The following is a 26,064-nucleotide window of genomic DNA, read 5'->3' as shown; positions in this document are numbered from 1 at the left end:
ATGCAACAAAACTGATACCCAAATTAATTTGTAGCAGTGGGGAAAACAAAGATCATGATACACTTAACATCAACTATCCCAGGAAAAAACTGGTTACTGCATTCCTCACACCACCATATCCACCCAAAGTCACTTACCAGAAGATTGAAGCCATGCTTGAATTTTTGGAAGCAGTCAACAAATTCATCCGGAGGTGGAGGTTTTGCACGGAGAGTAAGAACTCCCTCTGGTGAACAAAATAAGATTTTTAGATATATCTATATGGCATATAATTTCTACAAATATTACAGTTACAGTAAACAGAAATACATAATAAATTTACCAACTTACAGAATTTTGTAAATATAGAACCACAACAGGGAAAACAATCTGGGAGTGCAGCACAGACTGGGATCCACCTGGCTGGAGAGCAGCTCTGTGGAAAGGGACCTGGGGGTCCTGGTGGACAGAAAGCTCAACATGAGCGAACAGTGGGCTGCTGCGGCCAAGAAGGCCAACAGGGTGCTGGGTTGCATCAGAAAGGGCATCGCCAGCAGAGATAAAGAAGTCATTATCCCACTCTACTCAGCACTTGCCAGGCCACACCTGGAGTACTGTGTACAGTTCTGGTCCCCGCTATACAAAAAGGATGTGGACAGACTGGAAGGGGTCCAGAGAAGGGCCACCGAGATGATCAAAGGACCAGGAAGCTGCCATATGAGGATAGGCTGGGGGAACTGGGTTTGTTCAGCCTTGAGCAAAGGAGGCTTAGAGGGGATCTCTAAGATCTATGAGAGGAATGGACACAAGTTTCTCTTGGGGAGATTCCGATGGGACACGAGAGGGAAATGTTTCACAGTGAGGACAGTCACCATTGGAATAATCTCCCCAGGGAAGTGGTTGACTCGGCCACGTTGGACACTTTTAAGATTTGGCTGAACAGGGTGCTGGGCCATCTTGCCTAGACTGTGCTCTTCCTAGAAAGGTTGGACTAGATGATCCCTGAGGTCCCTTCCAACCTAAGATTCTGTGAACAGTGAGCATATTCTGCAGTTGTATCTCTAATTAGTCACTCCTCACTGACTCCAGCAAATAATTTTCATAGGTTTCCCTCTAAGAATATACTGTGCAGGATTTTTTGTGCTGAGAATGAAAGAAAATTACTACATTAATGAAAAAACACAGAAAGACACATTTGCTAGCTACTTCAATGATCCTTAGAGAAACAGAACTGTGTGCAGTAAGAACTCCTACCTCCAGGTCCTTTCTTTTTGCTTTTCTTAGTTTTCTTCCTCTTCGAAAGTTCAGCAAATGCTTCAGCAGCTTTTTGAAGTTTTGTAACAAAATACTCAATGTCATCCAAAATATGGTTCAGAATTTGCTATGAGAGAAAAGAAAAGTAACAGTTTATCTATAGAACCTACAGCAGAAATGCTCCAGAAATTAAAATGACTACACTCTCAGAGACCAACAGCTTCCTCAGAACAAAGTCCATGCTGGAACATTGCTTATTTAGATTCATTATGTTCTTGACTTTACAAACCTATAAAGTATTTTAAATCTTAGATATTTGAAAACTTAGAGCCACTGAAAATATTTTAAAATATAAGCATCAAGATTATTAAATTCAGATTGGAATTACACAATTTGTCCACACATTACATTTTCTCTCACAACACATGAAAAAATGCTAATTATTTGTGTAGGACAGCATTTTCCTAAACAGTATAACTTCATAATCTCCTTTAGTACAAAGTATTAAGCTGTTTGTTGAATGTCAGAATGTAGTTTTACAGAAGCATTCTTTGAAGAATTGTTTTCAAAGAGCAAGTGGAGGAGAATGAAGGAGCCCCTGGGGAAAACATGTATACACCAAATCAGCAGGCCCTAACATGCTTTCCTCAAGACCCTTGGATGTTGCTGAAGGCAACAGCAGAGTAGAAAAGTAGAAGGTTAGACCTGACAAAAGGGGCAATATTTGATACTGCATACATCATAAGACCTGCCCAACGTAGCTGTTTACAGGCAATATCAGAACTGACCATATGTTCATTTTCCAGATATTGCACATAGTCTAAGTCCCGCTAAATTAATGGAATTTAAGTTTATCTTTACACAGTTTGCTGAATTTGGTCTACCACATAAAATTAGTATTTTTATTTCTAGCTCTTCACAGCAGAAAACTTTGCATGTACATTCAGTATTTTTTTCTTTCTCTTTTTTTTTTTTTTAAAAAAAAGAAAAGAACTACTGCCTATTCATTTTTAGGTCTACCACACAAGCATAGGCTGCCTGGAAAGCTTTCCTCTAGAACTCGATTTCTCATTGGAAAAACTCTTCCCACGAAGTAGAGCTGCAAAATTTCACAGACATTAAGCAATATGGCTTGTAGTGTCTCACTTACAACATCTCTGTCAATCCTGGCTGCTATCATCTCTGCTGTTTCTTCATGATCATGGTATTGTCTATGTTTTTCAACTGCAGAAAAGGGAAGAAAAGAATAAGTCATCCATATACACAGAATTAGTAACCAACTCTTCCTATACGGCTTATGCTTGAAATCATACTGTTGTAGGAAAAAGTTGGGCAATGTTTGTACCGTTCAGTTTGCAAGGACTCCACACAACCTGAAAGACTTGCACCCTAATGCCTGATCCTGCCAAGTCTCACAAAAAAAGAAAAGCTTAGGTGTATGCTTTCAGTCAGCTTAGCTGCATAAATGAAATTAAACACAGAAGTGTGGTACCATGGTCTGAAACAAAAAATTAAAGCAGAAAGTGGTCGATTACAAATACAATGTAATGAGAAATCATCCTGTTTTGCAAAATATGCTGAAAGCTACTCCAGCAGAAGTGAGCAATGTAGCCATGACTTCAAAGACAATTTTGATGTAAAAGGTAATAAGCAAAAAAGGGATGTAGGAATTTGGGCAGAGTGACCAAGTCTGGCAACACAGAAATGTGAGATGATGATGTGATAAAGCAGGTATTTCCAAATAATGGAGTCAGTGACTTCTACCTGAAAATAAAAAAGGTTAATATTTTGAGAAATTATAAGCTTTACGTTTCTCAGTCACACTAAATACCGTATTGCTTTTGTTAACAGGTGGGATTTTAGTAAATATGTTTTAGAAAAGATCCACATGAATGGAATAAAAGGAACTGCAGGAACTCAGATCCACAAGTGGTCTGGCAAGAGAGATATAGTTTAATAAACCAAGAATGATAAAGACTCCATGGTTGATGACTTCTAATTCTAATTTTAGTAAAATTAGATAGGAGATACTAAAATTTTAGTATCTACTATTAAAAAACAACAAACAACAACAACAAAAAAAACCACAAACCAAAAGCAAAAAAGGCTTCCCCTTAACCAAGATTATTCCCTTCATACAGCCTGTTTTAAAGAAGGAGCTTTACAGTTTCTAAAAAAATATTTTTTTAAAAAAAATCTGATCTAAATAAAAATATTTCCATTAGAGACTTAAAAAACTGAACAGACAAAGAAATTCAAACCCATCAGAAATGCTACAACATTCCTTAGTTCAGGCTTTAGAACAAAAAAAAAAAAAAATCAAACCCAAACCCATAAACTGGTTTAGCCATACATCCCATTATAACAATGAATATAAAATAAATAATGCTGATCTCCAGTCACCTTTTAATCCTTGATTATATTTTTTAATTTTCTGAAATATCTGGCCTACTCTCTCCCTGTTACTAAAGAAAGCATCATTAAGTTACTAGATTTATGACAGTACTGACTACTGTGAATGTTGTTATGTTCACAAAAATGCCCAAGATAAAATCAGTAGCCCACACCCCCATCCAGAAAAACACAACTAAACAAAGCTCTGAACAGAAATTCAGAAGCCAGATAAGTGCAAGTAAATGACAAGTCAGATTATGACAGTCAGGTCTTATTCCCTGGATCAGGCAACAGTGGCTTGGGGCATTTCAAACTAGACTGGGAAAATAATCCTGCCTGCTCTCAGCGAGGACAGAGGGGTGACCTCGTACAACCATTTCTGTATCTGGATTCAATTACGGTAATCTTTATGAAGGCGGTCTTTCCAAATTATTTTTGTTATTACCAAGGATCGTAAAAACGTATTGCCCAGAGCAATTGTTTGTCACTGCACTTGTGGCAGCAGCCTCCCAGAAATACTCACACTCCCCCTGCTCTGCAGCCCACGCGGACCATGCCGCCACGCGGCTTCTCACATCCACTTGGGTGATGGTTCCTGGTGGCACAGGGGCAGGTGCCTGCGGCGGTGGAGGGATGGCACTGTCAGCTTTGGATATCATCCTAGAGGAAGAAAAGAAAGACCACAAGTGACACTTGAAGGAGAAACGTTCTATTTTCTAGTGCTTAATCAGAGAAGACAAGGAGGTTTTTCAAGGACCTCCTCTACTCTTGAGCATACTGTGAACTTACCAAGTAAGCAGTACTCAAGACCATGATGTGTAAATATATTAAACGTAGTAGGAAATCCACTCCATGATGGGGTTGGCAAACCTTCATCACCTGGCCATGTGGGAAATCCCCAAGCAGTGCCACAGAATGTGATGTCTAGAGGCCTGTCAGCTTACTCAAGTGAATTCAGTGCCTTGGGTTTAGTAGGTGGCATTTTTACTGCCACATGCAGTTCAATGACTGGACTTCCATTTTGTGTGAAAGTCTTCGTTAGAAGTTACCTTTCAGTCACCACAATTGAGCATCTATTCCCTAAATTTCACAGGTTGCCAACCACCTGTTTCTTAAAACCCTACCAACAAAACCAACTAAATTTATGGGCTGATTTTCCTCTTTATATAGGTGGCCTGTTCATCCTGTCTTGATACAGATGTATCAATGTTCCCACCCACAATTTTCCAGTTTTTCAGTTCTTAATCTAGTTTTAAATACCATAAGGAAAGAGCTGTTTGAAGTTATTCTGCAACTTCATACCAACAGATGAAAAAATCCCAACAACTCCTGTCATACGCAGATCCCATCCCTTCCCCACATCCCTATTTGAAAGCAAGATCTCCACCTTGAATTCACCTCTTTATAATCCCATCTCGTTCATGGCATTCAACAACAACAACACAATGTGTCAAGTGTTATTTGGTCTTTGAACTCCAGTCTCCTGGGCGCTGTTCTACATATCCCACGTTTCTACTTGTCAATAACCTTGCAGCAACTCAATCATGCAATGTCAGGCAGGAGAGTCTCTCCCATGACCTGATGCCAGCATGTACGTGATACGACAATGAGTAACTGGCGCTAAACTGTCATTCACTTACGATCTCTTGGCCTCATAGCCCTCAGAGACTGGTGTCTTGGATTATTTTTCCTACCAGATTTACTGACCTACATTCTTTTCCCAATTAAATCTCATTAGTTTCCCAGCACATCCAATGTGTTTGCATCCTTCTGGATTGCCTCTATATGCTTATATATCTGTTTGTTGCAGTCCCACAAACAGCAAAGTCTACTTATTTACTTTAAAACCCACAGAGAGAAGTTAGACACAGTTAAGTTTTTGTTTTGTTTTCATAGGAGCACCCGTTACTCTACAAAAACTTCATGAGTTGCGTATCAGAATTCAACAGGTAGCTAAGACTGTTATAAGCTCATTCCTCTAATGGTGGTGTTTTTACTTAATGATTTTTGTCCAGCAGAGACGCCACCACAAAACTAAGTGTTATTGAGAGATACCATGAGGACACAGTTACATACTAACTATTCAACAAACCACCACCATTACCATGCAGTACATATTATATTTGTGCCCTTGTTTCTATGCTTCTTTTGGCTACCTCTCATTTCCATATTAATCTTCTCTGAACCCAACAGTCTCTTTCCCTCCACATTTTGCAAGGGGCAGAGAAGTTTCACTACCAGGGAAACAAGGAATCTTAGCATCATTAAACATCCAGGCAGAAAGATTATTCGATCCCAGTTACTGTTTTATTTAACATCTTTAGATGCAAAAATATTTTATCCTCATCTTATTTACTTGGAGTTATGGAACATTTATGTTTTTAATTTAAATCCTGAACTACTTGACCCATATGCAGAGCTAAGACATGCAATACTACTCTCTGGCAAGTGGTAATGTCATGATGTCAGCTGTTCCTGTCACTAAGGTAGAACCAGGAAAGGTAAGAGTGACACTATAAACTGAAAGAGCTTGAGAAAATTATTAAATCAAGGCCTCTACATGTGGTTTTGGAAGTATATTATCAAATAGCAATAAAGAGTAAAAAACAGCAGGCAGACTTGGAGGGCTTCTGAATGCTGTAACACTATTTGGTGATCCTATATACTGCATAAAATTGGGGTTTTACCTCAGTGTTTCAAGCCTCTTCTTCTGCTTCCCACTCTTGCTGTCACTGATTGCACTTTCAATATCTTCATGAATAAAGCTAGCCTAAAGAGACAGAAGCAGAAACCACCAGTTATCAGCTATATCTCCTCATGCACTTTTTTTAGGGCATCTTTAGATTCCAGAATCCCTTATCAAAGTCCATTTATTTAGAAGTTCTGGGATAAATTATTTTGTACATAAACTGAATGAAGAAACACATAATGCTATTGTCTGGCAGTCAGTATTTTTGTCACTGTTCCAATCTCAAGTGTTATTATCAGATGAGCACGTCATCTAGATACCAAATGAAGAGCTGTAATTATCCCAAGTCAACCATTATTGAATAAGCTATTCTTTTCCCTCCACATACGTAATTTTTGTTTTTCTCAAGCACGTTAGGGGAAAGACATACTATTAAAAAAATCTACTAAGTATAGTAGCAGCAAAATTACTATAGATAGTAGCAGCATAAAGGATTAGGGAAGTAACTTGCAGTGATACAGTTTCTTTTAAGAAGTAACAACAGACCCTAATTTCTCTTTGATTAAATAGATGAATTCTTCAGAACATTTCCTAACCTGTTGGTGCATGCCTCTTCACAGCTGCAGTCTGCCTCTACCAGTGGCCCACAAGTGAAATTTTGATGCACGTCTACGGCATTATTTTAATAAATTTTGCATTAAATAGGTAATGGCTTCTCGTAGCTGACACATCTCAGCTGACAAATTAATTTCCTACGCAGGTTGTCAAGGCCCAAATCTGTCAGCGTCTGGCTCACTTTACAAGGTCCAGAGTTTTCTTAGTCCCCTCGTAATGGAGAAGTATGTACGTTTTTGGGAGGAATATGTAACTTCTGCTGGGACCAGAAGACTCTGTTGAATTTAGCATCCAAGGGGATTAAAGGATTTCTCAGGCTATAATGAATCACACTACAGAATATGGACGAGGGATACATTAAGGTTAAAGAATTAATAGAAAAAACTTAAGGGGATTTGAGGAACTTAAAACGCAGAAGAATTCCATTAATCATACTCTTGATATTTAACAATTTGTCTAGAAAATATTGAATGCCCCAGATATTATAGATTTTGACTAATTTTTTATTGCAGAGGCTCTGGAGGTTCATGGTAACTTTTAATCAAAAGCAGGAAAAAGGCAAGGGAGAAAGACCTACCCTTTCAAAAAGAGCCAAGTTTCGTGGGTAAGGAACAAAAGCTAGGCTATGGTCACAGACTCAAACAGTACCTCAGAAGAAAAAGGGATCCGGACTTCCAAGTCATCCTTACGTGCTCTGCATTTTTATTTGTACACAGAGGAACAACTTCAAAAGATGAAAGTCTGAAGAAAAGAGACCACCTCTACACTTTGGGAAGTTGGGTCCAACTAGATCTCAACAAGGATGCTTGCGTTATTTAACATAATGCCACGTGAAATTCTCACAGGATCCCAATTTCCATTGAAACAGCAGATTCTGTGCAACTAATCACAAAATTAGCTAGTCACCTCCACTCCACTCTCACTATACCAATTTAAAAATGGTTGCACAATGCGATTAGCAATCTGTTGTTTTAAGACGATGGCATGAACTACTACAAAGGAATTTTAAAATCCCCATGAAATTATCAACTGGAATTTAAAGAAATACCAACTACATAAAGTAACTAACAGAAATTAAAATTTTTAACCCTGGAAATACATAAGTATAGCAGAATACATTAAAAAAAATTATTTACACTTGAAAGAAATATTTTAATCAGAGACAAACAATCTCTTCCTTTGTTTTGCCCCTCCTGCAAGTAATATTTTCCTTTTCATTATCTCCCTGGCAGAGCAGAGATGCAGAGAGGTGGGCATGTAGAGAAGGTTTAATTGTTCAGTGACAAAAACAGCAGAACATGGGAAAGACTAAGTAAGAATCAAGGCTCGGATGAGTTCTTTGCAGATTATAAATTAAATGAGAGGTAACAAACTATTTTACACCACTTTCTTCACAAGTGTGAATGTAAACCACACAAATATTTCATAGCATTACTCATTTGCAAACCTAAATGAACAGCTACAGAGCCCAAGAATCAGTATTTGCAGTAATGACATATTTGCATATGCACTAAATATTCACTTTACATGCAGGACTACTGTCTTGCAAGACATACTATGCCACATTTACTGACATACTGCAAGTAATGTTGATATCATAAATGCATTAAGCTTAAAGCGTATTTATAAGAATAAAAGATATTTTCTATGAATCAGCCCATTTGATTTTATCCACCAAACTTGCCAGTTCATAAAATTTCTCTTATTCAAATAAATCACAGCAGAACTCCATTACTACCTTACCTTAATCTCATCACATTGGAAAAGATGTAAATCGGGCTTGTTTTGGGTTGGTTCTTTACATACTAATGCAAGAATTGAATTGTAATTGCATGCATTCATCACAGCTTGGCAATGCTGAATTGTGCTTAAAGGAAAATTCTCCAGTTCATTCTGCCGGAAGAGAAAAAGAAAACCACAAATACAAAACATCACTTTACTATACAGTGTCCTGATCTCAGAAAAGCTGCATGAGTTAAAAAGGGAAAGTGATAATAAGCTAATTAAAATACTGAATCTCACATACCTAATTTTTCTGCCTGTTCCCTTTTCTCTCTCTCTGAAAATGAGACTGCCATTCACAGATCTTACCTTTGATTCCAAGTCTACCAAACTGACAGCTTTGTCATCCACTTGAAGAATCATATCTTGAGTCCACACTTTGCCTTTGGCATCCAGCAATTTCAGCTTCCTTATTCCATCATCTACGGTAATCATTGCCTCTTTTCGGTCCAGAACAAAGGTGGTCAAGTGCTAGTGAATGGGACGTACATTAAAAACAAAAACCACAAACATATGTATTTTTCTCTATGGCTAGGCAATATCAGTATTCAAATTGCCAGGAAACAGCAATACAAATTATTCATGAATAGAAGTGCCTTTGCGTATGACAGATCCCTCCAATAAGCCATAAGAGAGGCTGTTTAGTCCATAATGTCATTTTAATTCAACTGATTTTTGTAACTCATTGTTTGTCATCCTCTGTCATTTCCTCACTAAAGAAAGTGGTTAGACTTGAAGACATATTCTGACATCTTTCAGGTTTCACAGCTGGAATTAAACCCTGAGTATTTAATTAGCTTTCTTGAGGAGTGAAAACCTGTCTCTCTTGGCAAGCTGAATCCAGGAAGCATCAGCAGAAGCCTCATACAAACACCCTGCCAACACACCTCCACCACCACTCTGACCTGGAGCGCCCTCATCTCTTCTAGAGCTGCCAAGTAGCACACCAGTGGCAACCATGATGGGCTTGCATCTGACTGGGATACCTTATGGACAGGCTAGTTCCTTCTTTTATAAGGATCACAGTAGAAATGTAGTATACTAACTACTTTTGCTCATCATCAACTTGGAATATTCTCCAGATTCAATTAATGGTCTAGAAATGAAACACTGCCTCATAGACATCACCTCGACTAGCTTCCCTGTCATTATGGTTTTGACAATTTCTCCTTCAACACGCCAGCCATGCAAGACAACCCATAAAATTATTTCATTTTATCTGGGCATAAATCCAGCTTCACATTCTTATTGAAGACCTGGTTACACTCATTCAAGGCGAACCAATTTTAATATATGCCTGCACATCTATTTTCTAAATAACTTTTTTTTAAAAAAAGAAAAAAGATAAAGTATGTTTTCTTCTATTACAGGTTAACAGCACTTAGTAATGACAGACAAAAGAGTAGATATAAGCTGCATATAATCAAAGTATTTAAAAGATGTGAAACAAGCTCTCTACTGGCTGCTCACACAGGACTGCTTAGACTCCAAATACAAGTACTAATTTTTACGCCAGTACAGTACCAAAACTGTTATGAAGAAACCAAAGAAAAATAGACAGTTAGAAGCACTTGAAGTTAAGACTCTTCTGCATATGATCTCATAATTTACAGCTAATTTAAAACCCAGCAAAAAGGAGCTGAGAATATTTGCAAGAGTTGGCTTAACTCACGACAGTAGTCTGATGGCACTGGGAGAAAGCTTGTGCCAAAGTAAGACTACAGAATGAGGCATTGCATCCAAAAGTGCTTAACAGGCTACATATGAGCACCAGGGCTTACTTTGCTGAATATTTTAAACATATCTACTCCTGAATAAAATATGACAGCAGCACACAGTAATTCTGCAAAGCGGGTTAAGACAGGAAGTAACATACTTTGCACTCCACCCTGGGGAAGAATCTGTGCAGGCAGAATATATTTAAGTACTACAGAGTAGTCTAACCGGGACTTTTAGGGGTTAATGCTCAGCTCTTTCTGAATATTCTGTCACCTCTGCTGATTACAACTGATGAAAGTATTAATCTTAAATATCGTCCAGCGTGCCTTGTCAGCAGCACAGGGTTTTTCAGCTCTGCCTCATCCTTGCAACAAGCCAGGTTCAGAGACAGGGCAACATAACACGTTGAACTGATATCCCATTGAGAAGTCCTGTCTGTTCGCCAAACTACGCACTACTTTGCTTACATTCTTCTACATCAAAATTTCAGCTTATTATGGCAGAGCCATAGAATTTGAGACATTTCAGCGTAATCTGTTCTGAAGTGACCTCGGGCTGGCAGGATATTTTGGAAGACGTATGTGTCTTCAAGCATATTTATCCTCAAAAGTCATGTAGACAAAAAGAACTGCATGTAACAGAAAGCTATAATTGGTAGATCGCTCCTCGTCTCACCTCTACGTGATACTGTGAAGTTTCGGATATGCTGCTGGCACTGTCTCGTGCATAATTCTTTCTTTGTTCTAGAGATGGGAGAAAAAGAAAGAGTAATTATTCATTCAACTTCTTATCGTGCTGTTTTGAATACTTCTCAAAGACACCTCAGACTAGTTCCATATATGAAAGCAGAAGATGAGCTGCTGATAATTTCTGTATTTCAACAGAAAAAACCTTCACTCCCACATAGTCCAGCACAGGGATCATACTTACACCAACGATGTTAAGAGAGCGCTGGCTGGGGGCAAACAAAAGCCCATTATCTCATCACAGAGAGTCAGGACACCGGAGGGAAGCAGTGTTCTGACCGAAAACGCTTCACTGGGAAGCCTGATTATTAAAATCACTGGCTTGCCACTTTGGTAACAATAGGTTAGCCAGCATCAGGCTTACTGAATTTGTATGAACGCACTTGAAAGTGTAAGTATTTTCTGACATACATGTTAAAACCACAAAACAACAAAGCCACACACAAACCAGAGCTGACTCATCCTTTATTTCTTCCTAAAGCATTCAATTTAATGAATTCCCAGTGCAGAAATATGCATGGAAAGGGGCAAGAAGAAATACACACCAAATATCTCTAAACAGAAATATTTTGTAGTTGAACAAAACAAAATGCTGCAAAATCAGAGACATTGTTTGCCTTTTAGTCCATACAATAGATCAGTATCAAACCAGGAGACGAGAGAAGGGAAAATGCAAGATGAAGACATGACACACAACCACACCACAAAAGAATGAATTCAGATGAATACTAAAGAAAACTTTCCAACTTCAGTGTAAAAAATTTGAATGCAACACTTGGAAGGTTTTTCTCTTTTTGACCATAACCTCTGAAGAGCTCAATCTGGAACACCAGGAGCTTCGCCTAAGGGAGGAAGTCACTAGGATACTTGGCCGAGAGAGGTCCAAGGAAACTCTGCAAGTAGGCAACTCTTTTCTCTCCATTTCATTAAATAACTTAATTTCTGATCTTCAAGTAAAATAGGTGGTTTAATTTTGTTCAGAAGGAAAGTACCTGATGTACATACATAATCCATCAGTTTCATCATACTGTGAGTACTTGGGGGGGAAACAAAAGTGTGTGATTCTGTTGACAGGAAAGATAAGTTACTTTTTGCAAAATAAAAAAATGCTGACTACTACCAAGCACGTGATTGTGGCATACAGAGATCTGCAGTGAGGACACCATAAAAGCCACACTGTAAAAGGCTATTCTGTGACCAGGGCTCCTACAGACAGGAATTTCAGGTGCTGACAGATACATCACAGTGCCCTCATTTTCAGGTGTCACTTGTAGAAGTGTTTGCCACCTTTTATAATCATGCCCATTTATTTCTCCAGTTCTCACTGACTTTCGAGGGAGAGTATAGGTTCTGAAATCCCTCACTGGCTTGAAGACCCCTTCCCATGATGACAAACACTGCTCATGCAGCAGAGTCATCTTACTACTGTACAGCAGCTACTCAGTTTGCTGTAGCAACAGAAGCGTGCAGTGCAATCAGCCAAATTCAAGAACCCCATGGATTATCAGAATTTTTAATTAGGTGTGTGAATATTTTAAAATAAATGTCTTAGTTATCCATTATTATGAAATGCCAGGGCAGAGGATCTGCATTGATTCCAACATTAACTACTATTTCTGCTTTTACAGCATGTTACTCAAAGGTGGTTTTTTTTCTGATTTTCTTTTTAACCACAATAGACACACGCACACCCCAACAACACAGTCAGTAAAGCAGTACTGTCTGATTTGCTACCTTTCTTTTTTTGTTTGGATGATGATCTGAAGAAGTAAAGTCCATCTGTTCCTAACAAAACAGGGAATTAAAAAAAAATAGTGTCTAGTTTAACCTCATAGAATTACTTGCATCTCCAAGGGAATCAGTTAACAGTCTTCTGTTATGGAGTGTAAATGATAGTTAAATACCATCCAGTAAGAAAGAATATATGCTTTAAAAAGAAGTCGCTTATCTCAGCAATTCATCAAATATTCAGCTTTGACTGTCATTATCTTTTTTTAGGTAAGCAAAAGTATTATTTTAACAATATCAAATTAAACCAGGATAAGAAATTTTATATCCACTGTAAGGTTTATAAATCCTGCAAACAATAAAGTTAGAGTTGTTTTAAATAAAGAATATATAGAGGCTCAAAGGAATTAAGGAGAGAGTAACTTTTGCAAGAGATTCCTTGCCCTGCTTCACCGAAATTTTGTCCTGTGTTAAGACAGGACCTCCAAAACTGTTTGTAGCACTGATTAACATATCCTCTTCCACAGAGCAGCCCTAACATTCACAATAGACATGATGGCAAGGTTTTCAACACACTATGTCATGGTGAAAACAACAGTGTTTATGTAAGAAATATTGCTCTCTGGATGCTAATAAAATCCGTGATTGCTTACTCTTGAGAGCCAAGGAAAGCCCCTCAAGTTCTGCATTTTTAATTACAATAGAAGAGTAACAAGAACTTCAATAAAACTTCCAATTAGCAGAAGTCAATTTGTGTTCGTGTTAATAAACAAAAAGTAAGGTGACAACACCTAATGGTCCATACTGAGTTCAGCAACAATTCCTATTTACATATCAATTTCCTTAATGCAGGTAGAATGATTATTAGAATCTGCTAGAGATCCAAGTTATCGTTTAGAATAGAAAAAGAATATTTCACTTGGAAGGGACCTACAACAATCATCTAGTCCAACTGCCTGACGATTTCAGTGTGGACCAAAAGTTAAAGCATGTTATCAAGGGCATTGTCCAAAGGCCTCTTAGGCACTGTCAGGCATGGGGCATCAACCACCATTTTTTGTTATCCTATAGGCCCTTCTACCAAAACTACCAAGTAACGTATGTCCCTTATGCAGACTTGGAGATTCCCTCTTCCGGGAGTCCAAGAAAGTGACAAAATCTAAATTCTTCAGTGAAACATGCAAACTAAACTGGGTTTGGTTTCCAAGTGTTTTTTTTCCCCAAGTCTTTAGTTTCCAAGTCTCGTTGCAGTCACAGACAAAAGCAAAGCCAAAAGAGGGTGCATCACAGGCTCTTAATTACTGCTCAGTGCTACAACTTTTATGTAGTTCTGGATGAGCTAAGAAGTGGCTTATAGCAGCTGTGAATGCTGTCAACACTGCTATAGAGGAGCTAGAGGTAGATACTATGGGTAACCGCTCTATCCTGAAATTATTCACCCTTCAATATACATCTTCTAATAAGTGCCCTAGCATCAGGCAAAATTCTTCCATTTCTTCTGGAAGGCTTTTGCCTCAACCTTCGTTTTTCAACCTTTTTACAATTCAATAGTTAGAAAGTGGGTCTCCTTTCCCTTATAGGGTCAGCCCAGCTGTGATTAACCCAGGCTCCCTGAGAGATTGTTTTCTTGGCTGCCTGGCATAAATTGCACTGAAGGAAGAATGAATAAAGTTCCCCCATGATAATATGAACATAAAAAGAAAAAAAGAAAAAAGAAAAAAGGTAAAACAAAACCAAAACAGACTGGCATCTAGAATGCATCCCCCTTCCCATGGTTTTTGCCAGTAGCTCAAAACTAAATCTGAGCCTCTGCTTTCTCCTGGTGCCTGGCTCATGTCCCAGATTCTACCTACAAAACTCCACAAGTTCTCACCTTGCCCTCAGAACGGAGGACACAAAACCTTTTGCACCCCCTTCTGCTGATGTGGCTCCGCTGCCTTGGACTTCTAGCAAAATTGATATAAGCCTTCAAACCTGTTCTGCATTCTTCTCTACCCAGATGACATGGGTCTGCTGTTTATTCCTACAACACTTCCACATTTCCACCTCCAAGTCAGATATATCTGAGCACGTGATAGTCTCAGTTTTTTTCATCCATATACAGCTCCTTATTTTAGTTCTTTTCCTACAGAGCTGCCCATTGCCATGCTTCTGAAAATGTAGCTTCAATCTCCTCAACTCTTTCACATATGAAAGTGGTTGATTATTATTCATGAATATTAATCTTACTGGTTTTATAGAAACCCTGAAAACACCTCTTGACTTATTACATGACCTTCAAATGCAAGTAACTCATACCCTACTATTGAAAACGAGCAACAGAATTTTCTGACTTACTGAATGTACTGGGTCTGGCTGGGATAGCGTTTATTTTCTTCACAGCAGCCTATATGGTGCTGTGTTTTGGATTTGTCACCAAAACAGTGTTAATAACATAGGGATGTTTTAGCTATTGCTGAACAGTGTCAAAAGACCTTCTCTATTTCTCACTCTGCCACCCCAGTGAGCAGGCTGGGGGTGCACAAGAGGTTGGAAGAGGACAGAGCTAGGACAGCTGACCCCAACTGACCAAAGGGCTATTCCATACTGCATAATGTCATGCTCAGCAATAAAATCGGTGGGTAGTCTTTCCAAAGTAGGCCATGCTCAGAGACTGCCTGGGCATTGGTCTACTTGTGGGATGTGATGAGTGACTGCCTTTGTGTTACTTGGGGTTTTTCAGGTTTTTCCCCTCCCCCTCTTTCCTACACTTATTAAGCTGTCTTTATCTTGATCCGATTCTCTCCCCTACCCTGCTGCAGGGAGGAGAGAGGGAATGAGCAAACAACTGAGTAGATCCTTAGTTGCTGGCTAGGGTCAACCCCTGACACTGGGGAAAAAAAAAAGAAAAAGTAAGTTTTGTATGCTCCATTTCACCCTCCTAATCCTCCCAATCAGTCTCAGCTCCTCATGGCTCCCTTCACGCATGAAAAGAGTTATTGAAGCTAAAGCAAAATTCTGCAACAGAAACTTCCCGATAGGATGTATAAAACTATCAACGGATTAATAAAACCATCAAAACTACCGAGTTTTTTCCTATTTACTCTACTTACTGCAGAGCTTACATCCAACATGTAAAATACAGTGCAGCCTTAATAGCACAGTTAGCTGAAACCCCGCTGATATGCTGCACACAATTTACCTGTTCTTCCCTCTGATAAAGGAAAAAAAATAAAAATAAAAAAGGGTCATGGCAGAAGCCACTTAAATTCTTAATTACAACTCATAGCAAATGCAACCCAGAGGAGTTTGAGCAAAATAAAATCTCTCACAAGGCAAGGGCAATAAACTTAAAAGCTGCACAGCTTTTCACTCATAGGTCCTGACTGTAAGATCTACCAGCTACTAAACCTTTCAAAGTAACACAAACTATGATCCACAGAAACTAATACTCTTCCTGCTGTCTCATGTGGAGAGATGCTATTACTATTCATGTCTTTGTGAACTTACTGAATCAGGAATTGACACTGTTTCTGGTTTCAAAGACGTGAAAAGGTACTGATTTCATACCATTTTAGAAGCAGCCAAAATACCAGAAACAAAAAAATGACCTCTTAAGCAAAGACTTTTAGGCAAGCCAAGAATATGCTAGACAGTGCATGACACAGATATCCAGGACTTGAGATTGCCATCGCTCATTCTCTTCCTTGCCCTCCCTACACTAAGAACTCTGTGCTCTCCCCAGTTATTACTGTGAAGGACTGTTTCATACTTTGGAAAGATAACTTTTCCACAGTTTCAGACAGAAAAACCAGTGTGGCCCAAGGTGTCTTGCGGCAGAGCTATGAACAGAACCTGACATAGCTAGAGTCCTGTCTCACCCACTTTTCCAACTGGAAGCAGGTGCAGCAATATGGCAAATCAGAAAGCTGCTTAGTAAACTCTGCTGTAGCCTGGCTCTGTGCCACTGTCCAGAAGACCACACAGAGAAATGATTACACCACGAGAAATCTAATTCTTTAGCTAGGTAGAGAAAATTCTTACCAAACGCAAAAGATCTCAGTCTGGGTCTTAACAGATGAAATGAAGCATGGGTGGTGCTGGTTAGGGCTATGATTCCTTTAGGCACAACGGATTTTCAGTTCCTAAAAGCCTAAAACAGAAACGAGGAATCCCGATGCCTAGACTTCCTCTGGTATCTTACAAATAATTGCATAGGCCAGATGTAATAAATGTTATCAGTGCTATGCTTATGATAGCATAAAGAAGGATAATGGTGGTCCCACCTTCCCCTGCCATAGTCAAACTGGAAAATGTCTGTACAGTGCATAAAGAGGAAAAGCTCTGAAATCTGATGGCAATCCATGGGGAGACAGATTAAGAGTTGCCCTCACAAGCTGTCCTAAGAATCCTGGAGTGACAGTATAAATTATTACCACACATCATCAAGCAGAAAGACCAATACTTAGTTTACTGCTGTACATTCATGGTTTGCATTGGACTGACTGCGGACACTCCTTCAAGAACGTATTGCAGCAGCTGGAAAAACTCAACTTGAGACTGAGAGCAAAGTGCAGGAGACGTGACCTACACATCCGGGAGAAAGGTCAAAACTTGAGTTCAAAACAAATCTCATTAAGAGAGGAGCAGACACCATCACTTCCAGTGATCCGTGCCACAAGCTTCTCCCTGATGGCTATGTGGAACTAGCTATCAGTGTATCGGTTAGAAGCCAACTGTCAGCTTAGTTCATTTGAGTATCAAATAACACAAGCATGTTACATGGATGGCTTCTTTCAATGGACTGGTTTACCTAGTCTATGATCTGCTTGTGATTTCCTTGAATTTATTACACTACAGTTCTTGCTCTCAATGAGGTATTTGAGCAATGCAAAAATACACATGCAATTTCACTGCTAGCACCTAATCACAGCCATGACAGTATAAACACAATGTTTTAAAACACCTAGCCTTTTCTGATGCATTCATGAAGACAATTTTAGTAACATCTTTCAGTTCTGTGCCATATAATAACCTAGCAATCTGGAGCAAACCACTAGCTCTCTAATCCTGGGGAATGGGACTGCTCCATGCTGTTTCACCCACTGGCAAGCTCCCCGCACAGCCCCGGCTTTTGGCAGCAACGGATAGCATGTCTCCATGAAAGCAAAGCTGCAGAAGACAGATGGAGAAGCCAATGCTAGAACAACAGATGACAGTAAAAGCCAAAACCAATTTCAGACCGAAAGATCAGAAACTAAATAATGAAATAAAACCCATAAGAATGTGTAGAGAGCATCTTCCCTCCCAGTCCAGCAAGAGATTTGTCATGCAAATAGAAAACAGTTCATTTCAGGAAGGAAATGAGTGAAAATAGATTATTTGACACAGGAAAAAAGGCCGTTTCCAGGAAGTTTTTCCTATCAGATAACCACATCAGAGATAGTGATGGCTCCAGTCTAGTTTTTAACTGAACTGTCTGTAACACCAACAAAACTCCAGCCTCCTTCCCTACTGGCACTGAGGTCAACCTCCTGCCTGATGACCAAAGGACTGAAGAATCACGAACCACCTCAGCACTGGGACTCCAGAGATAAACTTCATGCCATGACATACACATATATACACGTAACAACAACAAAACAAAAACCAATAATAATAATAATAATAATTTTTTAGTCTTTACTGTGCTTGGAAGAAATTGAATTCAAGATCTGCACTTGCTGATACCCATGGACAGGTGCTTTAGCCCAAATGACATTCAAAAGTCTTCCATGAAAAGGGAAGGTTGTGATGGACAAGGTTTGCTAACATTACGTTGTCACATTTTATTAAAACAAAAAAAAAGGCCCGTTTTACTTCTACAGTAAAATTGCATCTATTTTTTCCAGTATATTCCAAGTGAATCTATTAAATATGAGAGCTTTATGTATTTACATAAATAAGACATGTACATTTAATACATAAGTAAATGACAGAAAATATTTTAAAAGTCTGCTTTATAGGCTTTCAGTTGCATGGATCTCAAAATACTTAAGTTAGCTATTAAATATAAATCAATTATAAATAATATTTTTTATAATAAACATTTTTAACACATTTTAACAACTCCAGTATCACTCAACTGCTTCCCCGCTCCCTTGGGACAGCATGCACAAAAAAGCCTAACATCACAAAGGAAGAAAAGACACACATGGGATGCAGCAGAATTGCTAAATTTTTTTTTTAAAAAAATTGCTTTCAATTTGAGAATGGTTTTAGGTGTTTTCCTTGTTTTCTCTAGTTCATACATTTGGCAATACTGACAGACTAGTTTTTTATGCATACAAAATAGAGCAGAAGCAGTAAAATGTGCAAGCTCCTCTCTCAAAGCTATGCCAATGCATCTTTACTCAGAGCTCCAGGATCCAGGATAATTGAGCCTTCTACTTCATTCAGTTCCTGGCAACTGCAGCTATAGTTTTGTGATAGATCTACCAACAATGGAAGTGAACCAAGATCAACAATTCATTTTACAAGAGCCGCCACGTAGCAGTTATATGGTAAGCTTTGTCAATTAGTACCTGAATTGAATTAAATATTTTAGAAGTAAAAGGCTATTTACCATTATATGCTTCAAATTTACTTGCTTGTCCCTGTCTTCTACTGACATATGACTATCCCATAACATGTTTGATATGAAACCGCTTGGAGAGGTATTATTTTAAAAGCGCACAAAGATTAACGGACATGGTTAAAACATTTCCTGATACTTCCACCCTGTTCAAATCATGTACTCTTGAAAAATTATTATGATTATATAAAATGAAAGAGTGCAACGCTCTCATAATGTCTCATAAAGAAATAATGTGCTAAGAGTTTTTCGCAATGTCTCTTGCTGGTTTCTGTTACCACCTACTATTTCTGTCAACACATGCAATCGGTTTTTTGAGTCAACCCATACAGGATGCAGAAATCACTGTTTAAAACGATCAGTTCAGAATTTTCCTCAGTTGCGGTTCCTGCTTTTAATACTATGTCAAGGGATTGACTTTCGTAGCATACCACTAAAAAAGATAAATATAAACTTAAAATGATTTACATGCAACATCATTTTTAAATGACAAGTGTTTCAAATGGTTTCTACTACTGTCTTAGATGATTTTTCTAGATGTGGATCTCCTCGCTACTCTAGCACAGTGCTTTCAGCCACAAAACCACGTCAGCTTCTTCACACTACTACTCTTTCCACAGGACACAAAGCTAGGGCACCTCCCATCTCCTCCTTAGGCTTTGAACCTCAATAATTTCAAAGCAGTTTGAAAGCCAACAAGGCAACCTGTACAACAAAGTTCTTCTCATGTGCTCACAGATGAGTAACCAAACTCAAGGCCTGAAGGCTATTCTTCCAAGGGCAAAGTTGACGCTGTCCTAATGCCACAAAGCATCCTGCCCTTGCTCCCCTAACCCCGAGGTCACTCCCAGCCATCACCTCAACCAAAAGAGGAGTGAGGAAAGATTAGTTACTACTAAGGATGTTGCGGTTACTAGCCGCTGCTCGTTGTGTTTTCCAGTTTGTTAACCTGCAGAGGAGGTGGTAGATGCAGCAAGGGAGAGCCAGCTGAGATGCCATGGGTGCTGCACAGGACTGGGTTCTCACTGCAAACCTTATTCTTCCAGTCTTATCAGTTGTACTGACTTTCAAAAGAGCATTTAACAACAGGCACAGATTTACACAGCAGAACACCTCCCAGCTTCGCTGTCGCTTGTATTTTCATTACCAGCACAGTTATCAGCAGGATATATTCACAGTGGAGGTGGACAACCAGGAAATGGTGCAATTTGGCTGGTAAGGAAAATGACTACATTCTGCCTCCACAGTGATTTGGCCACGGGCTAGAGTAGCGTATAGAGCCAAGACAAATAGGAGCAACTGTAGCTGGTAAGTGCAAAAACCTTTAGGCATTTATATGTAACATCACATTTGACAGTCACAAAGCCTGTCAAAAATAGCAGGCCAAATAGGGCTCCAAATCTGTTACATCAGACCTAACCGCCATGAAATCCCTGTGTCAAACAAGAATAATATTGTAAATTCCTTTTCTGCTAGCAGCAGATAAAGGTGGGGAGGTGGGGGAGACACAGGTCATGAATTAAACCTATAGCACAGCTAGGTCCCCGAAGAATGCCTTCTCACTGGTACACACCTTAGCTATAGGATCACTCTTAGTTTTGTGATAAATGCTTTATAGATTGCTGCCTTTAAAATTAGCAGGTGGGGGTTCCCTGCTAAGTAAACCATAAAAGCATTCTATAGCTAGCCTGGTCAGTTTTAGTAGGAATAAAATCACTTTATTCTTTAATTTTGTTTATGCACACACACATATGTATATGTAGATACAGTTCCAGATTTATATGCATAAAATATTTTCACCATGACATCACAAACCAATACTTAAACAACAATTTTAACACAAATGTTTAGAGACTTTATGCCACCTTACCATAAAGAGCTTTTGCACTTGTTCGTGAATTCTGCTCCCTCTCCACCTGAGCAAATGTTGGTGAACCATAGCCACTGGAAGAAAACACTTCTGGTTAACTTCTGTATAGATGTATTTGCCACACAGAAACAGGCACTGAAAAAAACCCTTCCCTTACACAGGACTACACACACCTACAATGTTAATAACAAAGGTAATGATACTGGATAATTGTTCTGCACCATGAATAAAATGAAGTTTCACTTAGGCTGGAAGCCCTTTTAAGCTGGGTTTTTTTTTTGCATTAAAACATCACACACAATGGGGGTGTGGTATACTGCCATAATGTAAGTAACCAATATCACTAAATAATAATAATAACAGCAGCAATAATAAATAATAATAATAGACTCTGCCAAAGACTTGGTAGGATCTGGGGGCTTTTTCCTGCATGCACACGTTTTAATTGTTTTTAACAATTTTAACTGCTCTTCATAAAAGACTTAAAAGGACTATCATTCCCTGCAACAAATGAAAAAGCAATCCAACACCCTTCCAGTGTAACAAAAGAATGAGTCATATACAAACCCACTTTAAGGGGACAATATGAGAAGCAGATGACAGCACAGATGCCCTGCTCCGTACACAAATACAGGCTCTTCAGCATCAGATTAGGCCAATTCTCATTAGTGCTGTGAATGAGCCTAGTGCCATGCTTCTGACACAAGGAACATTCTCTTATCTCAGACAAGGTAACACTTTCAGGTAACAGTTGCTCAGTTCTGTTTACTGGGAAATGATATTTTCTCACAGATGGAAAGGGCAGCCTCATCTTTTATGCATAAAAATGCATTCACTCAGAGCTAACCTTAAACATCTCATGTATACAAAGACCTCGCTGACAAATGTAATAAGTATGTTATGGCTACAGAAATTTACTTTTTTGTTCCAGATGATTCCATTCAGTAATAAAGCTTTATCTTTACACTAATACAAAAATCAGTCAGATGATATCTGTCAGTTTGGTTACATGGTTTGGAAACTGCACATTTTTTTACAGAAACTGCCTTTGTATTATTCCTATGGGATCTAATAATTATAGCTCTATCAAAAATGAAAGCGTAAAGAAGAAAATACAACAGTATTTTTGGTCCATTAAAGGAAAATCAAAGGCATAACCTTACTTCATTTGAGGAAAGTAACTTCCATATCCACCGGGAGGGGTGTTTGATATATGTCCATTCATTCTTACTGTCACTTACTGAGGGAAACAATCTGGGAAGAGAAATAACAGCATATGAATTGAAGTCTTTTACAAGATGAAGGTTTAATACACATGCAATACAAACCTAATGAGAAAATTATGGTTGAAATGGGAAAGGAATTGCATCAACAAGCTCAACTGTTATTATTTGTACGCAGTGATGCCTTAAAGACCTGTTATGGAACTTCCCTCAATTGCAATTTGATAGTTATTGCTTCAAATAATTTATAGTTTAGTGAATAAAGCCATTATTATTGATACAATGGTCTTTAGGTATAGCTTTAGAAACAAAAGGCTGACTTAACAAAGAACATCTACTGCAGAAGTGAACAAGATGTTCCAAATGGCAACTTTAACAGTCAAGCATGCTTGATTTTAATCCTCAATTCATTCTTACAAATGAAAACTTTTAAAATGACCTTTTGATACATATTTTATCAAACCTATCAGTTGAATTGTAAGAAAGGTGCATTATCAAAACAAAACACAATTGTTAGCACAGAAGGAAACTTGGCTAGCTATTTTGGGACTAAAAAAAGCTTCTTTTTTTTTTTTAAGCAGCATTTAACATCCTGAAAAACTGGTATGTCAAATGAAACCTCTCATATAACAGTCATACTGAAAAAATTATGATGAATCAGTTAAACGAATGCCTCCTCCTTTTAATAACATGCCCACTGAAGTTAAAATTGACTCTGGAAAGTGACTCTCATAAGCCTGTAAACAACTAACAAATCTCTATTCAAATTTACCGTGGGCAAATATGCTTTCATTTATACCTACATGAATGATATATATTTGAATATTTCTCTACATCTCAGTCATTAAATAGAAAAAAGATTCCTTTTAACTCAGCAAAATAGTCAAAAGTATGTCAGATAAAATTTGTACCTAACAAAAGCTCCAGTTCCAAAGTAAGCACAACCTGCTTTGTTGTACTAGAGCCACCTTACAACCACCTTATCTTCTGAATCACTGTCAGCTTTCTGCCTCACTTAAACAGTTCTCTTCCTGTTTTACAAAGAGGCAGCAGCTGACCTACCTACAGGACGTACTGTATTTTGTATCCACCTATGTACTACTTTCCTCTTTCATGCAAAAATACAATCACAATCAAATTCTGTTCTCAGCTCTCAAGTTTTCTGTCATTTCAAGAGATGTACAAGCTCCTTTTGGTCTTCTGTACTGAGAACAGAGTCATTTTCATACCTGAGGAACTCCTACCTGCCATGCGGTTAACAAAGCTAACTAGAGCCAGTCTGCATTGATTACGTGACAGGTGTAATCATGTGGAAGCATGGTATTGCCTTTAGGGAGCATATACTTGGTGATCTGGCTTAGAATCTTTTCTTAAAGTTTTTTCTTTTAAATCTTTGGTTGCTCCTTGCAAAACGTCTTTACTGACATATCCATGTTTTCCTTCCATTTCTCCTGCATATCCTCATGAATAAATCACATGTCCAACCTGGTAGCCTGTTTGGCTGCTCTAAGTCACTTTTTATAGAGTGCAGTACTTAGCAGCTGTCTCCAATAAATTACTATCTGTGCCGAGTGCTGCTCAATTCATTAGCAATTACAACCCTTGGGAAGCATCCTGAAATTGTCCCATGACTTGAAAGAATAAAAATATTCATTTTTTCAGCAGAATTTGCCAGGACACTGTGCACAACTTGTTCCATTTCAGCAACTGCATGGACCAGAGCTACTCAGAGTGCACAGCTCTCACTGCCATTAAGCTCTTCAACACTTCCTATCAGCTATTAATTCTTATCATATGCAACCACTGCTCAATTTTGCTACTGTGCTTAACAGTTCACCCTGTGATTAGCTTCCTAAGAGTGACCACATCAAAAAAAGTCACACAAATTATGTCCATTGCTTTTCAGTATCCCCCTACTTCCTCTACTTTCCAGACACACTTTTATAAAGATAACACTTATTTAATAATTCTATTTGCCATACCCTTTTATCATTTGTGATTTTTTTCATAGCCCTATTTATAACAAATTCCGCCACTATCTGCTTTAAACAGAGATCTGGAAAAAAACGTGGGTTTAGACTCCCTCAAAATTATTTCACTTGTCTGACATCTTAATCTGACAAACACCTAATTTGTTATTTGTACTCCACTTTTATGAAAGTGGCAAAACATATTTTAAGTGGAAGGAATGTAATATACTAGAACTTTAAGCTTCAGTCTTTGAAGTTATCATAACACACTGAGTTTTAAAGCAGCAATGAAGCTGACCATCAGATTTTCACATTAGAGGAAGAAAATGTACCTCATTACTAAATACTTGCCCACTGTTAGGCATAATACCACTTAGAGTAAATATAAAAAGCTTTTAAATTATATTTTTAATCAATTGATAATGAAAATCTGAAGTCATAACAGAAGTTATGTCTGTTTTTCAAAAAAACCCCACCACCACCAAAGCTCATTCTGCCAAGTAAGCACAAAAGTTTCAGTGAGTTTAGCTGATATGCAAACAAAATGCCACTTGCTATTTAATAGTTGAGTAAATGATATTTCCTGTTCCTTATGCATTTTTCCACTGTTAAAAAAAACAAATATACAATGCTTTTGAAATGCCAAGACAACTACTTTGACATGACAATTTTAAGAGGCTATGCAATGCTTCTTGCCTTGGCTCAGGAAAGCTCCTGCATATGAATACAAACAAAACTTTTACAGTCATTATTTATCATTAGGCCAAAGAATGATAACAGCATCAAAAAGCTACTCCTAATTCCCCAAAATTATCAGGCAATTTCACCTCCTTCAACCTAATGTTTCTTGAAAAAAAAAAAAAATTTTAGGAAAACACTGCAGAATTTTTATTAAGTGCATGATGGAAGGAAGGGAAAAAACATAAAAGGATAACCAAATGTGTAATGCTTAGTTTATTATTTACTTATACAGCTTTCTTTGCTGTATTTCTCATCTCAAATGCTCTTTCATCTCTTACAACCAGTCCCGTAGCAAAAGTCAACCCATGCACCCTGCAAAGCCATTGTCATCCAGGAGTCTATTAATAAACTCCACTTCCTCTTTTATCTTCCCTTTCACCTCAGCCCAGCAGTTCACTGCAACATACCCTGGTGTCCTACACTAAGATAAACATCCTTCAAAATTAACTGTATGATCCCTCTTTAATAGGTCCTGAAGTGTCAACAGTTTACTTGTGAATATGCCCAAGAACGGTCATGTCTTTCTCAGGATCTTGAAAGATGTCATGCCTACTCTGATCAAGAAAGATGTAAAAACAGGAAAATGAAATAAGAATTTAAGAATAAAAGAATAATAAGAAAATAGCTAAAATAATAAGAAATAATGAGATAAATATTAAGGTATTTATTTCTAAATATATTAAAATAATATATTATTAAAAACAGTAAGAAAATAGTTATAAACTGGAAATTCCTAAGAACAAATAAATACTAAATTCTCTT

The 26,064-nt window shown here is 38.1% G+C and overlaps 1 protein-coding gene across 9 annotated transcripts in view; it reads right to left on the bottom strand.

Moving 5' to 3' along the window:
- Window positions 1-26,064, bottom strand: part of EPS8 (EGFR pathway substrate 8, signaling adaptor) — a 149,406-nt gene that overhangs the window by 35,763 nt on the left and 87,579 nt on the right. For all 9 annotated transcript variants that reach the window (XM_075115080.1, XM_075115071.1, XM_075115054.1 and 6 more), the window contains 10 exons: window positions 22,532-22,622; window positions 21,369-21,442; window positions 11,108-11,175; window positions 9,023-9,184; window positions 8,675-8,824; window positions 6,315-6,397; window positions 4,151-4,287; window positions 2,384-2,457; window positions 1,234-1,360; window positions 138-226 (listed from right to left, as the gene is read on the bottom strand). In XM_075115080.1, coding sequence (XP_074971181.1) covers window positions 138-226; window positions 1,234-1,360; window positions 2,384-2,457; window positions 4,151-4,287; window positions 6,315-6,397; window positions 8,675-8,824; window positions 9,023-9,184; window positions 11,108-11,175; window positions 21,369-21,442; window positions 22,532-22,593 — 1,026 coding nt within the window. In that variant the 5' untranslated portion in view covers window positions 22,594-22,622. The remainder of the gene's footprint in view (window positions 1-137; window positions 227-1,233; window positions 1,361-2,383; window positions 2,458-4,150; window positions 4,288-6,314; window positions 6,398-8,674; window positions 8,825-9,022; window positions 9,185-11,107; window positions 11,176-21,368; window positions 21,443-22,531; window positions 22,623-26,064) is intronic.

Source organism: Phalacrocorax aristotelis, chromosome 1 (genome assembly GCF_949628215.1).
Source record: "Phalacrocorax aristotelis chromosome 1, bGulAri2.1, whole genome shotgun sequence".
NCBI lineage: Eukaryota > Metazoa > Chordata > Aves > Suliformes > Phalacrocoracidae > Phalacrocorax > Phalacrocorax aristotelis.
Note: the sequence above shows the minus strand (reverse complement) of the source record. Positions and strands in the feature narration are given on the sequence as shown.